Genomic DNA, 16,991 nt, shown 5'->3' with positions numbered 1-16,991 from the left:
AAACATATCTCGTGTTATTAACTGTTTGACTATTGTTTTTAAAACTGATTTGATCAGTTCGAGCAGTTATCAGTTCAGTTCTCATCATAACTGAACTAATATATGCTAGAACAGATCCCCTTATATCAGTTAATCATTTTACACAAGTTAAAAGCATTAAATTGATTAGCTTTCTTAACCAATAATTATTCGAGTATTTTTAGCTTGGTTTAAAACCAAACTCGATCTAATTCATTGGTGTTTACATTCTTAGAACACGAGCTATTACAGCTCATTGAGAATATTGTGTTTGAAGCATCTTCAAAGGTTCTCGAACTGATCCATCAATCGGTATCAGAGCTAGTTGTTCTAAGAAGGACATTTGGAAGCTAATATTTTAAAATATGTTTCAAAATGGTGTTTAAAATGGTTTTCAAAACCATCTTAAAATTTTTATGTGAGATTTGTCCTCGGAAGAGAAAAGGTTTTTGACTCTACAACTAACATTGTAGTCACTTCTCTCGACTTCGTAACTTTGTTGTTTTAGCAGCTTGTAGGGTTTTGAGTTCGGCTGACAGCATAACAGCTAAAATGATCGGTAGACAAGATTTCAGTTGCCAGTCTATCAGTTTAAGCTAATCAACAGACGAAACCCAGCTAAGCTGAAATGCTGGAAGATTAAAGTGGAGCTTAATCATCAGCAGTATATCACCGCTTAACTTCCATATCAGATCAGAGTAGATGATCAATACGGTTCAGCATCAATTGAGTCTAATTTGAATCAGATCGGTAGACAAGATTTCAGTTATCCAGCACATAGATTGAGTCCAAGGCAAATTATCAGCTCTTCTGGCAAAAAGAGATTCAAAATTGATGCAGCATTTCAAAGCAATCAAGGCGACCAGTTATGGTATATCCAGTTCTAGCATGTATTAACTAACTAATATTTTATGTCTTTTAAAATTTGCTATTATAGTAGTACCTTCTTTTACAAAATTTGGTGCGCTTAAATGTATAAAAGGGACGCGTATTTGATTAAATAAACATCATTTTATCCATTTAGTTTCTAAGTAACTGAACTGATATATTCATGTGTGTTGCCTAAACTGCTTGAATGTTAAATGATGCTAAAACTCATTGTTAAAATCGCGTAAATGATTATATTTTTTAGGGGGAGTTTTTAATTCAGTTTTTGAGGGGGAGTTTTCTTTAAAATTATCCCTCAAACTAAAAAAAATGTTTTGAATTCGTTTTAAACTCGTTTTTAATTTCAATTCTTGAGGGAGAGCTTTCTTATTCCTCGAACTGAAAAATTCCTTTTAATTGTTTTAAATTTTTTTTTATTCTCACAAAGGGAGAGAATCAAATAAATTTTAAAATTATAAATCGTTTAATTGCTCAAGTTTTGTGATTAAAAAAAAGGGAGATTGTTGGAACACTTCATGTTCGCAATCTTGATCTTGATGATTCAAAAAACTTGTTATTTTGTTTCTAAAATTTTACCTAAGTGCGCAGAAACTGAAACTGATCATGATTCGAACTGATCAGTTATCGATTCAAAAATGAAGCTATCGAGACGCAAACTGAAAGCACCAACTGATCGCCCAAACTGAACCAGTTCAACTGAAATATCAAAAAACAAGTTCAACTGACTGTCTAGCTGAGAGGCAGTTCAGCAGAAGACCTTCAGAAGCTCGGCCAGCTGATGAAAAGCTCAATTGATGAGGAGTTCAGCTGACCAGTTCAACTAGAGCAACAAAATCAATTCAATGGACGAGCCAACTGTTTCGTTTAATAAGATAAAATTTATTATGTGATGACTGGAATGAATAAGAATAGAACAAAGATAAGAAATGAATTGTATGATAACATAATAAGTTTTCTCGATGTAATATGTCTAATGAATGATGATGCAATCAATAAATTTTCCAACGAAACGAAATAAAAATTCAATTTGAAACATTTATAAAAAAAAAATAGAATTATATAAGATGGATGATATTTAGACTTTTAGTTAAATGCAATTATATAAATGAACTTGTTAATATATTAAAACTTAACTATTATGATCAAACTTATATTTTTATTTATGTATGAAATAACAATTCAAATTAAATATACAAAAACATAAATTAGAACCATATATTTTATAAATGATTATTTTGATAATTAAAATTATTCAATAAAAATAACTAAATACTAAAAACAAACTAAAACAATTTATTCGTTATTTAATTTTTCTTGAACATAAATTTGGTAATTGATTTTATGGTTTTGTTATTTTTATTTGATATTTGGAAGTTAGAAATATTTCGAGTTCTTCAAAGATTTTCTGAGCTTATTTTTTTAATTCTTAAATTCGCCGTTTTGGTAATTGAAGAATGGATTTAATATTTTTTTTTTGTCTTATTTTAGATTTAGTTTATAAAGATACATTATCTTATTCACTCAAACTCAGATTCTATCTTTAAAGAGCTCTAATCAAACTCGAACGCGATTCTATGTTTGACGAGCTCAATAACGAGACGAACTCGAATCAGACTCGTTAAACATTATAAAAGATCTATTCCTAAACTTAGTGATTTAAAAACGAGCCGAACTCGAACCTCAAGATAAAAACTCGAACCAAACTCAAACCAAACTCAAACTTATATATATCTTAAACAAATAGAGATCAAGCTTGATACTCTTCGACTCGAGTTAGTTCGTTTACATTCTCATTTATATGGAAAAAGTAGCAGCATTTGGTTAAATTGTCCATGTTTTATTTCCAAATTTCAAACATATCAAAAACATGATGTGCACACACAAATGATGAAATTCGATTCTTATACTGATATCATACTTAAATGATAATACAAGACATTGTTTTTAGACTTGAAAAAAAAACCCTTGGTCATTCAGGAACCTCGCTTGTTTTTGTAACTCGAAGCTGATCTAGCTGAAGGTTCAATGCAGTTACCTGCTTTTGTAACTTCTCTCCTTTATCAGAAAGATTTGAGACCACAACCTGCACATTATACAATCATAACAATAATAGGTGAATGGTTTTCTAAGAACTTGAAACATATATATGCGTGGCATAAGTAGAAGAGCTGATACCTTATTAGCTAATAGCTGAGACAAGCGATTAATTTTATCCCTTATTTCCTTCTCTGATGGCTCAATGACAGCGGGAGAAGAATTCCTCTGAAACTTATTTACATCCTTGGGATTAAATGCATACTCGGTCCTGCTTAGATAAATGAGTTTTATCATAGGACAAGCAATTGATCATATCACGGCGGACCACATAAAAAGAGAAGGGTAGCAAAGCAATACCCATCAACATTTTGTTCACGAGATGGTTTTGTGGATGCATTCCCATAGAATGTGCTTGCCTTTAACCTGTATACAAAATAAAAGTTTTCAGAATTTTATTGACAAATGCAGATGCTATACACAAAAATCTACAGAATAGCTACATCAAAATTAACTGTAATTTTTACAAGATTGTGGATGATGGTGCAGATCATAAGCAAGGTTGTAAATGGCGGAAGGCGGTGGCGGGGCGGTCGGTGACCGCCTACCGCCTCAGACGCCTAGGCGGTGCCCAGGCGGTGCCTAGGCGGTTGAAATTTTTTAATTAATTTTTTATAGATAATCATGCAATATAATTATTTTTATGTAAAATGTGAAATTAAATAATGTTTAAGCACAAAATATAATATCATCTAGATAATATGCAATTAATAAAGATTCATATTAATGTTATTATGCTAACGAAGTAATATAATTTTTCTTACCAAAAAACTAAGTTCAAATTTTCAAAGTTTCAATCAATTATCCATCATTAGAACAAGTAGTAGACTAAATATAACTAATCTTCTAAATCATCTACATATGCACCATCTACTACATCCATGATCCTCCCATCATCGGACTCAAAATCAACATTTTCTTCATTCTCCTCCTCGGTCATTATGGAACATCTATTTTTCATCCACTCTTCTTCATGTTTTTTAGAGAAAATTTGGTCCTCTCAACTTCTTGTTTCAAAAGTGGCTCTCTTAAAAGATATTGACTTGGAGGTTTGTAGCCCGGACCGAATTGGCCAATCGCCTCTACAAGTTGTCTAAAACTTTGATTGTCAATTGAATGAAAAGGAATCCCCGTTTCATATATCCATCTAGCAACATACTCATGCACATCGTTTGTAAACTTTAACTTCAAGACATCATTTATGTTTTGTTGTCTTGCCTTCGTTGGATCGATTGCGGATGTCCACTTATCAATAGGACCGAGATTCTTTGGCTTTTTTTTTGAATTATCTCCCATCACTTCACAATCACCATCCTCTTCATCCACACATATGTTTACCTCCGCCCTTTCTTCTTTTAATTCTTCCACCCTTTGACGCTTTTTATTCTTGCTATTTTCAAGATAGTCTCTCACTCTTTTTTTGTCCTCATCGGATGCTTTAGGACATGCTTCAACTTGTCCTACAATACCCGCAATATAATGCTTCATCCTATAAACTCCTCCTTTAATAAGCCTCTTACACAACTTGCATGTAATCCAATCTCTTTTCTCTTTATTATACAACACCCCATATTCCCAAACAATATCATTAGACTTTGGCTTAAATTCCAACTCCGGTTGTTTATCTTTTTCCGCCATTAATCTTCAACAATAAATCAATAATAAAATAATAAATTAATAATAGTAAAAAAATCGATTTTTGAAATCACAAAATCTGAAATCTTGTAAAAAAAAGTATGTTAAACAATAAACATGCAATGTCTAACCTAAAATCTATATATTCTGACTTCCGGCGGCGGGCGGCGGCGGGTGGCGGGCGGGCAGTGGCAGATTGTGTGTGGACTATGGTGGTGGAGAGTTGAGAGTGGAGAGTTGTAGTGAAAACATAAAATAAAATAAAGAAAGAGGTGTCTTAGGATTTTAGTTTTTAAAATTGTTGACTTTGACTTAGTTTTTAAAATTGTTGACTGAGTTTTAAAAATTGTTGACTAGGTTTTAAAATTATTGACTGGGTTTTAAAATTGTTGACTACTGCCTCACCTGCCTCGACGCCGCCTCGCCCGCCTCGACGCCGCCTCGACCCGCCTCGGCACCCCTCGACCCGCCTCGACAGCCGCCTCATGCTAAGGCGGTGCGGTCGAGGGCCGCCTACCGCCTAGGCGGCCGCCATTTAGAACACTGATCATAAGATTTAGTATTCATGGAACTTGTGCATCCACACAGTTGATAAAAAGCCATGCCTGCACTTTAAAAGGCTAGACCATATCAAACAGTTTGGAATTTGAAGAGTGTTTACCTTCCCACTTCCTCTTCTACCTCAACTTCTTGTACAGGTGCTGTTTTGGAGAAGAGCAAACTATGTTGGCTTACTCCGGCTATGTTGAGAGTTTCAAGGAACTCTACATGAGCTTTGAGAGCTTCCTCCCTAAATAAAATGATAGTGAGTGATCAGAATTCTGCACTATAGCTCATGAATTACGCATAATCAACAGAAGAGGATACAAGGCAAACAACTTTACATAATATGTTAAAAAGAAGACCTTACATGGTATGTTGGCGATCATGCTCTTCAAGCAACTGCTGTTGAGTGGGAGATATGTCAAATCCTTGTTTGGGCAAACAGAACAGATCCCGCAGATCCTGAAAATTTAAACACAAGAATGGCCTAAATACTGAAAGTCTATCCGAGTATCAATATGATGTTTGGATCACCACAGTTGCTTCAATGGAAATACAGTACGTTGTTTCACGTGTCCTATAGGAAGCAATTTACCACCAGATACAAACTAAAGAAGACCAAAAGCAAAAGTACTTTATATTTATTGAAATTGAAAGATAAAGGTTTTTCGGGCAAAAAGAGATGGATCTAGTTATTGTTTATAAGTGTGTTGCCATTGACGGAGAATACCCCAAACTTCTACATATAAATTTATGGACACTTAATTTAAAAACAGTGGACAGCAAAAAACAAATGAAGACATTTTGTTTCACAGGGTGCATACAATTTTGAGTTTAAGCAGATACCTGTTGGCTGAAATAACGAGTTTGTTCTTTATGTTCAGTTGCACTTCTGAATAATCCTCCTTTGAATACCTGGATGATTCATTTCAAAATAATTAAAACAACAAAAACAAAGAGCTGAAAATAAAAAGATAACATAACCTTAGAAACAAGAATGAAGTAAAGCACCATAGTACCACAAAAAATTTAGCAGGAGAATGCATTGGAATATTTGTGCAAGATGTGCAAATAGCTCCACAACGATCAGAGCAACTTAATAAAATTACATACATTGTCATATAGCCATATTTCTTATAGTATCAGGTTGTTGGGAAAAACGAAAGCAGAAAAGGGCCCAAGATAAAAATGCTATGACAATCAAGCTGAAGATGGAAAGGCAATTCGCACCCTGAAAAGTGAAACAAATAAGATGAAATATGTTTACCTGTTTTCTGTAAATTTTCTCTTCTACAGTGCCACATGTCATCAATCTGTACACAATAACATCCTTATTCTGCCCAATACGATATGCACGATCAACACTCTGGTTATCAGTGCTGCAAAAGTTGAAAAATTAACAGCTCTTCCAGAATGATTGGAAACAAAACAAGCTTATATAAGAATTCGACAGGAGAAAAACATAAACTTTTCGGGCATAAATGAAGAGAACTATTCTCCAAAAAAATGATATTATAGGTTGTACCAAAAGCTTACAACCATTGTTGACAAACACTTTAAACACGAACCTTGGATTCCATGCAGGATCAATCACGATCACACGATCTGCATTTGTAAGTGTAAGGCCCAATCCACCAACCTGGGAAGTCAAAAGAAAGATTGGTGCTCCACGGCCCTCTTGAAAATCCTGGAAAATAAACAAATTAAGACACAAAATGGAAACCACACAATAATAAATATAATTTCATAAGCAAAGCAAACCTTAACAATTTTAGCTCTGTCACTTGCTTTGGTAGTTCCATCTATCCGCATGTACTGATAGTCATGGAAAATTAAAGATTCCTGAGTTGCCAAATGTGGTTAAAGAATTAGGAGTGCCCACTGATGAAGAGAGAAAATGAAATGAAGATGCATGGACGAGATGGTAAATGTGGGAAAAGGAGAAAATAAAAAATGGAAGACTCCGGAGAGGGTCAAGGATGTAAGCCAACTAACGAATAAACATTGAAAAATTTTGCATTTTATTATAGATGATTTAGTCTTATGAATATATTCTAAACTATAAAGCAACTATAACTTTCCCCTGATTGTAAATCCCACAACTTTTCAGTCCTTAAATTAAATGCATACTGTTGTAAACCCAACATTTTCTGATTAGTGTTTGTCACACTTAATAATACTTTTGATGTGAGTACATCCCAGCTATTTTCGAAAGATTAACTTGACACTCATTTACGTGGGCTTTGATGTGGTGCATCCCATCTATTTTTGAAAGATTAACTTGACATTCGTTTACGTGGGCTTTGCAGACTAAATGGGATTGGCAGGTTATATTTAAGTTCTGCCTCTAGGGCTGTATAGGAAGTGCTCTATGTTGCATGGATACGGGTACGAGTATCGTATCGAATACGATACGGATATGACGACACGTCAAAATTTGAAAATATAAGACACTATACGGCTAGGATACGACAATCATTAAAAAATATATAAATATTATATATATTTATATTTATATAAATTTAGTATTGAAAAATAAAAATTATAGAGATAGATGTAATATTTCATTAATCATAATATCTTAAGTACAAAATATTAAATGGAAAATTCATCTTAAGCGAGTAAAAAGAAATCAAACATCCATATCGGTTGAATTGAGAGACACTTGACCAGAAATAGAACGAAAAAGATGGACAAATGTATTTAGGGATTTAAAAGCACATCCTAATTTATTTTAAATTATTTTCCTTTTAGTCTTTTTTTTAATTAACCCCTAAAACTTTTAAATATTTGCAATTTTTCCCAAACGTATCCGGAAAACGTGTCCTCGCCGTATCCATGGCGTGTCCTCGCCGTGTCTAAAACGTATCCGGATGGTCAACCCTAAACAAAGTCAACAATACGAATTTTGAGGTATCCGACACGCGTATCCGCGTGTCGTATCCGTATCCGTGTCGTATCCGTATCCGATACTTCAAAAAAAATTTTAAGGTATCCGTGCTACATAGGAAGTGCTTTTGTTTTTTATATGGTTGAGCTCCTAAAAATCCTGTTGTACTCGTGTGTTGAGAGATATTAGCACAATCCACTCCATGTATTGTTTTCTAAATCGCAATAAATAGCCCGCCTCCATGGTGTTTTTTCATTAAAGTAAAAAGATTGTGCTTGGTTAAAGTGATGGATTAGGGATGATAAAATATAATATGATTATTGAAATTGATGAATAAATTCAAAAGGCGACAAATAAAGGATTTTATTACGTGCAGATGATTAGTTTTGGAACTAGCAGTGTGATTAACTGAATTAATAATTTACCCTCCAAGAAATATTATCCCACGCCAATAAGAAATAATTTCAGGGGCAAAACTGTACTTTAAACCTCTCCCATATTATCTTGGTTAACGAGAATACTTATCCTTTATAGGTTCTAGTTTCCACATATCCGCACACGATTACATGAATGCAAAGAAGTAAAATAGGGGAGATGTGGAAATTTAATTCTAATAGATTTACCATCAAAAAAGCCCTATTGAATAAATTGATTCTCTGTCATTACCAAAAACTTCTGACAAAATCTTGAGAAACCCTCACGTAAAGCCGTGTTATAATTAATATCACATGAAAATATGGACGAAAGTGAAAACTAATATCACATATCAAAAACTAAAGGGGATAGAGGGTGCCAATTAACAGAAATTAAGGGAAAGTGATCGCAAATATAGCATGTAGGTGCCTAATGAAGCTCTAGTGAGGTCCATGACAATAATTGTCATCGATCTGGCACTAGAAGTAAATTAACTGAAGTAGGTGAGTAAATAGAGAACTCAAACAACAGCATGATCTTTAACAAAGCAAATGAACAGAATTCCGACCAACTTTAAACTCACCTGAAGTAAATTAAGCATCTTTCGAGTTTGTGAAAATATAAGTACATTATGTCCTTTGGGAATTAAATCACCCTGATAACAAGAAAAGCAATAGCACATGAAGCCATATATTTGCACATATAAGTACATTATCAACAATGGGGAAGTCCTTACCAGCAAAGATAATACAAATGATATTTTGCAAGAGATGTCTTGCTTCTCTACAAAGTCAAATCTTTCAGTAACATCTGCAATGTGCATTGCCAATTTTTCAGCAACATGATGGTCTTCCTGATTCATAACTGAGTCCATCCCTTCTAAAACGTCTTCAGCAGCTCGTTTTGTCAGTAGAAGTGGATGATCACATATTTTTTTTAAGATCTGAGTCCATGAAAAATCAAGAACATATCCTTTTATGCATTAGAAAGAAAAAGTCAATTACATCAAGCACCCCGGGTATTAGCATAAGTCAAAGCTTTATATTCGTGTCTGCGACGCATGAATACATGCATGTCTTCTTAAGCAAACAGTTTCTAGTCTGAATTAAACAATAGCAAGAAACTGGCGTGAATGTGAAGAAAACAAGATGCATCGAATCTCTATGGTGTATTGAATTAGATATATATCTGCCCGCCCAACGACCATAACAAAATTAGGACTAAAAAGTTCGATGAAAAAAGGACAAACCATGAGCAATAATCCTTGGTTCTATTTATTTTTAAGCTGTTTTGCACACATGGAGTTCCTTTTTCAGAGATCATGTCATCAATGAGTTTTAAACTACCAAACTGCAAGCGACTAGAGAAAGATGGTGAACGCCATTCCATATGAAAACTCTAGTGTTAATGAATACAGGTCAAACTGAACTTTAAACTAGAACATACTTAATTTCAAGCTACAAAAAAACTGTTTTTGTTGGTTAATTAAGTAATATTTTATAACCTTGTGAGAAAAACATGTAACAAAAGAACAATTAAATATACCAACCCATAAGTTGTCAAGCGAACACAAGAATCTTTCAAAAACTGTAATGATTGAATAATACCATTTAATTAAAAGCAGTAAAAAATCAGTGTTCTAAAAAGCGGTAGGCGGTAGGCGGGCGGTTACCTACCGCCTAGCGCCTAGGCGGTTGTCTAGGCGGTTTTTAGTCGCCTAGGCGCAAGGCGGTTTTCTAGACGATTTTTTTAAAAGCTTAAATTCATTAAGTGGTTCATGAGTATTATGTTTTATATAAAATATATATTATTTTAAAATTTAAAATTGTAATAATAAATATATATATTAATAAATTTTTATCATAATTTATTTTTTTTAAAGTGTAAACCGCCTAGACGAATTTTAAATTGTAAAATCGCCTAGGCGGCGGCGGCGGCAGATTAATATGGTGGCGCCTAGAAGTTTCGACTAGCCTAAAATCGTGGCGGTTTTGGACCGCCAAGCGCCTAGGCGGTCCTAGGCGGGGATTTTTAGAACACCGTAAAAAATAGAGTAAGCTTATTACCGTGAGTGCAGCAAGAGGGGAACCATCACAGGCTGAGATGACAATCTCACTCTTTAAGAAAGCTTCATAAAGTTGCCGCTGGATTTATGAAGATTACATGTTTAACATGAGCAAAATTTTCTCAAACAAAATATATGTTAAGTGATAGAACAAACCTGAACATTGTACCTGACATTGAGTTAACCGTAGCCAGATTACTATCTCATTCTTCTTGGACAGTGTGGTATTATCACTAAATACCTCAGATTTCATACGTCTCAAAAAATATGGTTGAATGCAGTCTCTCAAGTTCTAGCACAAGAACAAATAAAGATAACATATATGTATCTCACATAGAAAGAATTCTGAGCAATAAAAGGCACAAGGTGAGGGAAACAGTTTAAGTTTGCAGAAATAGAAATAATAGACTTGCACAATACCTTTCCAAGCCCAACTCTAGCCATATCAATTAACCCAAACCAAAACCAATATCTAATAAATGGAGATGCCTCTTGGGTCATTTTTGGTTCAAGAGAGGCATATTATCAACATGAGACACACTATAACAATCGGTTTATTTAAAACCAGACCATCAAACAAAATTGCAGGATAAATGAAACAGCCAGAAAGGAGTGAACCAAGATGTAAGTAAGGCACAAAAGTTTAAAATGGCGGTTAAAAACCAAAGGGCAAAGGTGTGTTCTGTTAACAATGATAATGAGTCTTTCTCCATTCCGAAATGTTACAAGCATATTAATTTAACCTCAACTGTCATGTGTATTTACTGTTTATGACACTACATGAACCAAAAATCAAACATAGATTTGCATGATTATAATTAACAAAGGAAAAGAAAAAGATCGAGTGTTAGCAATTCAACCATACAAATGTTGACAAGAATACGTAAAGATGAAGCTGTCCCAATAGCATCGAGAACACGGAAAATACTGGGAGTGATAAAAAAATTGATTCCTTTCATTCATTGGATTGCATGTTCAAATAAAATCCTTATACGAAACTAGCGATCACCTTTGCAACCGATGAACCAATACGCTTTTCCCGGTCAGAGGCATTTTTCTCATTTCCTCGACTAATGAAGTACTCATATTTCTCCTTAAACCTGAATATAAAAGTAACAGGAGACTATAATTAACTCCTGAAAGCAAGTCCACTACCAATTGGAAACAGGAGAAAAGCCACAGATTACTCATTTTTGTCGCCAAGCAGCTCAGGACAGCAAAAATTAAACAATGCCCATAGTTCCTATAATATGAAAGATGGTGCCGTCATGTACAAATCATTTCCTTAATGCTTCTCATATGTCAATAAAATCATTAGTGAAAATCAACAACTTAAGTATGTCCTATTGTGACTAAAAAAAGTACCTTAAGATTGTTCTGCAGTGGTGTGCCACTGATAATGATACGATGGCGACAAGGTATCTGAAGTAAACTTTTTGCCCTTTGTGTACTTGGATTTTTTATAAGATGGCCCTAAATATTAGATAATTAAAAACCCCATAATAGGTATAATGTAGAATTTTATGAATAAAAGAAAGGAAGCACATAACACTGAACAAAAATAATGATTTTGTCATTGCATGTCATAAATCAACAAAATATAGACATACCTCGTCAAGAATCATATAGTCCCATGTCGCCTCATCTTCTTCTCCATCATAACCTTTATGGTAATCTCCACACAGGGCTTTTACATTATTCCTCACGATGTCATAAGTAGTTAGAAGAATACCTTTGTCCTATGAGAAATTAAATGGAAAAATATGTCAAGGTCTATGTTGCTCGCAGAAGGTCCAAGAAATTAATATGATACTGATACATGATATGACAATTTGCAATATTAAAATATGGGATTAAAAATATTTTATATATACACAATATATGATTATATAAATGTATTAACAATCACAGTAGTTACAATTTACACTATATATTCACATTATTAACCAATTCAACATGATATAGAAATACATCAACTAAAATTATCATTTTTTTCACATTTTTATTCATTGTCTTCCACAAAAATAAGTCAAAAACTTAGCTTCCATTGTATTTAGAACAGCAAGATATGCTCATTGACCTTATCAAAACAAATTTGCATTTTCTTTTCTAACAGAGTATTCTATTTGAACTTGTAAAAGTAGCCAGCATACATGCATCAACAATGGCATAGTTTATGACTACTTTTAGAAATATCCATGCATAATAGGTCACGGTCCAACCGTCCAAAGTGGTTAATACATCAGCTTATTTGGGTGAAAATTAAAGATGGAATTTACTGTTTCTCATATTGCATAAAGTAAAAGGTGTCTGTAGATTGAGAAGGACCTGAAGCACATATTGAAGTTCATAATGTCGAGTTTTGGCGCATGTTGCAAAATACCTGCCAAAAAAGAAGACTCAAACCAAGATATACATCAGAAAGTAAGTTTACAGGGAAGGAGAGAGTTCAATTAAGAGATGTCATACTCTCTCGTTTTCTCAGATAGCCCAACAACTGACAGCTCACTGACCCAATGGGTTAACAGGGTTTTTGGAGCTACAATCAACACTCTCTTAATTAAATTTGAGTGAAAAAGTCCTGCCATAAAGCCACAAATCTGAAAACAAAAAAGGTGGTAGAGAGACCAATTAGACGCAAGGCCATTCTGGAAATAGGTAAATATTCAATTATTTTCTTCACCTGCATTGTCTTTCCAAGGCCCATATCATCACCTAAGATACCACCCTTACCCATAGAATGAAGAGACCAGAGCCAATTTAGTCCTTCACGTTGATGAGGAAATAGCATTTTAGCAATTTTACCAGGTAACCTATATGTATATTTTAGACCACTGAGAGTGAAATCATCTAAGTGATCATCCAATCCATCCTCCTCAGATTCACCATCAGATAATTCAATAATACTCCCCTGCTTCCCATTCACTTGTTTGACATTTTGCCGTTCACCCAAAGCCACATAATGTTCCGACTTACTAAATGTTTTTTCTCTTTTCAAATGGTGAGGACGAGATTTTTCTGAATTGGCCCTCATAAGTTCAGTGTTCTTAAGCCCTTCAAGATGATATATGGTTCTATTGGTCATACCGACACAACTGTGAGTGTCAACATCAATACAAAATTCTTTTTTCTTTTGATGCTCATTTCTAACAGCACCTCCAACTGTAGCATCTATGAGTGAACCTTTTAGGAAATTAGATGAAGACACGGCACTCTTATTTTCAGGGATGTCGTCTTCTATGATCACATCATATAATTTACTTCTCGTGAATTCTGAGCAATCCTTGACCAAACCTGCCTTTTTAGGAGGAACCATTTTCTTCTCAATAGAAAGTACCTCAAGCCTTGAGCTCAAATCATTTAGTATATCCCGGATTTCACTTCCAGAGCTCTCACATGCTTTATTTACCTGAACAGGTGAATCAAAATCTGAGATCCCCTCAAATTTTGGCTCTTCAGCTTTTGCACAACTCTTTTCAGCACCAACGTCGCTGTCATTATTCACTGAAATTTTACAAAGCCGGCGCCTTCCTTCAATTTTTAGCTTAACTGGTTTTCCTCCTGCAATTAATTTACCCAATCATTTACTAAACAAATAATCTCTGAAAGAATTGAACATTTAGACTGGAAATCAGCAAGTTTGGCAAAGAGCAATATGTTATTGTTAAGATAGTTCCCCATTTGAAAGATCAATTAGCCCAAAATTCATTCAATTACGAGTCATCACATAGTAAGCATCAATACAGATGAAAGATATGATGGAAAATGGGAGTTCAATACAATTAGAAAGCTGCAAATAAGATATCAAGAGTACCATTGTTGTGATCACGGGATTCAAAAGCAGTAGGATTTTTCTCATAAGCATTTCCATCTTCTTTAGCAGACAAATTGCTTTCATGAGGATAGGAGGATTTCTCTACAGTTGTCAAAAGAAACACAAATGAATAAATTCACTATATATAGCAAATTCAAAAACAAAAAAAGTATGCATCAAATATTGTGGATGTGCGTGGCAGTGAGTGATATTGAGATACGGAGAGAGAAATGATAGATGAATAATAATAATCTATCTAAATGGATGAATAATAACCATATTATCTATTTTTTGGAGAAGTTTTGGAGGTGGACCAAGAAAAATGATCAATTATGTCAATATTCATGAGGCAGAAAGAAGGAACATAACACCATACAAGAAATGAGGTACGTACTTGTATGCATTAATCAAACATCATGTTGAATGCTTTCAATCCTCATTAGATCAGGAAAAATATTAGGTTAGAGTTGAAGTCGGTAGATTTACTTACTTCTATGTATGCATTGAGTCAAGTATGCTTTCATGTCTATAGATTAGAATTCTAACTTTCAGAATATATGACTAAATTTAACTAGTGTCCCCCCATGCACTAGCAAGTAAAGGTATTTCAAATATATATATATATATAAACTAAAGGTATTTCTCAAAACTTAAATTGCAATGCTTTGAAAAGTGTCAAAAACAATCCAAGAAATAAGGTTGTACTAGCATCAAAGCTTTTCATAAAAGATTTGAATTGGCTCTCATTAGTCTTTAAAATGTAACAGACTTTAACACAAAGTGAATCATCTATTTGAAATCAATAGCCTATGTTAAGATGTATGCTTTTTTTTTTGTATTTGGGGACGAAACTTTATGTGGTGCTCAATAACATTGGACATTTTAAAAAGTTTTGCTACGATGACAAAATGTCTTAATAAATATCGATACAATCAAAAAATAACACAACAAGCACCGACTAAGTCCAAGATATGCAGAATTCCGGTGAAGACCAAGAATCAAGTAAAAAAGTAACAACACTCTCAGGTCAAGACATAAGCAACTTGCTGATTCTACATCTCTGCCAACTAAGAACGGAAATATGTCAAGGATACTAGTCGCATATCAGCACATGTATCAAAGACAAAGTGTTTCCATCAAAGGGGTGTCAAATCTTACTTCAACATTCATATTTCTAAATCAAGCAAAAGATTTTTTGATCGGATATTTCGGCTAAGATAGGTATATTTTTTCAAGAGTGGAAGAAAATAGAGTGTAGAAGAATTACACCAATTTCTAACATCTATAAGATATAGTCTTCTTACTTTTTGCATTTTTTTTGTTTAATTGATGTTGCTCATTTGCTCAATCTATCGGATCCATATTACCATAAGAATATAGCTTAAACAAACTTCGCTTTACCTAGATGTCACAAAGTCTTGACTGGCTTTGTGACAAAATAAAGTTTCATAATTAATTTTGAAAATTTGTCATGATTTATTCATGCGCCACTGGACCATTATTCATCTTAACTAGGACCAACAAATACAACAAAAACAAATTTTTTGAAATGGATTAAAAAAAAAAGCATCCGTCCAAATTCTGGACATTGCGTCTAATATGTGTTTGCAATCATACACAAGTGTGGATAGATTATCATTGCATAATACAAGGATGCAAGGCGTGAAAGCTATGGAACGAGAACAGTAGATACCATGAGTGGGAGATGGGGAATCAAAATCAGTAATGCCAGCAAATAAATTGGGAGAAGGATCCTTGCGCTTTGACTCCAAGTCTCCACCTTTAACAAACCATTCTCAAGTTATTTCAACAATGTTATTAGTTTGCCTTCAAAAATTCCAGACATTAAATATTTAATTTCCCAAAAAATTTCGAAATCGCTGTTGAACAGAAATACCTTGAATAGGAGGAGATGGGGTGTCGAAATCAAATCGAGAAACTTCTTCATTAACTCTGACAGATACAGATACCGTCGATTGGGTCTTACAGTCATCATCATTCAAAGACACTGTTTTTGACAAAACGAAATCAGAAAACATAAAATATAATCAACAAAAACCCATCACTAGAAAAAACCTCGAAATGAAGAAGAGGAAGACGGGGGTTTTCTCATAGACTGAGAAGAGGAGCGGTCCAGGAGAAAGCGATTGTGCAGCTGGTTGAGGCTTAGTGGCGGCTTCTTCTCACCATCCGCCATTGATGATCGCTACTGTGTTGGCGCTCTGAGTGAAGATTTGAAATTTGGAGTTTGGGAATCGGAAATGAAGAAGGCGCATTTTGTATCGCATCTTAGTCGGAATATTATTTATTTTTATCAATTTTATTGCTGTGTGTATCGTGGTTTATGATATTTTTAGTCATTTATATTTTGTTGAACTGATTATAGTCTTATAATTATATTTTTTAAATTGTGATTTTAGTCATTATCCACAAAATAATGTAATTAAATGACCAATTTTATTGTTTAATTTTGGGAAGTACGCTGCTAAAAAATTATCGAAATATAACCCAACTTTTAAAGATTAGATTAATATCTGGTTTTTGAGTTGATTTTCAGCAAAATATAAATATATATATATATATGATCTTTTGTAGATTTTATTTTTTAAAAAAAAATTCAAATAATTCAC

At 33.8% G+C, this 16,991-nt stretch overlaps 1 protein-coding gene across 2 annotated transcripts; it reads right to left on the bottom strand.

Moving 5' to 3' along the window:
- Positions 1-2,665: 2,665 nt before the first annotated feature.
- Positions 2,666-16,666, bottom strand: LOC140809241 (protein CHROMATIN REMODELING 24). Of its 2 annotated transcripts, XM_073166795.1 has the most exons (24): positions 16,438-16,666; positions 16,259-16,369; positions 16,055-16,141; positions 14,362-14,463; positions 13,231-14,108; positions 13,017-13,147; positions 12,876-12,930; positions 12,158-12,286; positions 11,913-12,020; positions 11,735-11,790; positions 11,557-11,647; positions 10,717-10,839; positions 10,549-10,626; positions 9,219-9,425; positions 9,066-9,137; positions 6,940-7,020; positions 6,747-6,865; positions 6,446-6,557; positions 6,025-6,093; positions 5,546-5,640; positions 5,297-5,425; positions 3,301-3,366; positions 3,082-3,211; positions 2,667-2,989 (listed from the first exon to the last, which is right to left on the bottom strand). In XM_073166795.1, the coding sequence occupies exons 1-24, from the start codon at positions 16,556-16,558 to the stop codon at positions 2,876-2,878; spliced, it is 3,264 nt and encodes a 1,087-aa protein (XP_073022896.1). In that variant the 5' UTR covers positions 16,559-16,666; the 3' UTR covers positions 2,667-2,875. The 2 variants fall into 2 exon arrangements, with proteins under 2 accessions (XP_073022897.1, XP_073022896.1); XM_073166796.1 differs by lacking the exon at positions 14,362-14,463 and having other exon boundaries at positions 2,666-2,989.
- Between the last annotated feature and the right edge of the window lie 325 nt (positions 16,667-16,991).

This window comes from Primulina eburnea, chromosome 13 (assembly GCF_022965805.1).
Source record: "Primulina eburnea isolate SZY01 chromosome 13, ASM2296580v1, whole genome shotgun sequence".
Lineage (NCBI taxonomy): Eukaryota > Viridiplantae > Streptophyta > Magnoliopsida > Lamiales > Gesneriaceae > Primulina > Primulina eburnea.
Note: the sequence above shows the minus strand (reverse complement) of the source record. Positions and strands in the feature narration are given on the sequence as shown.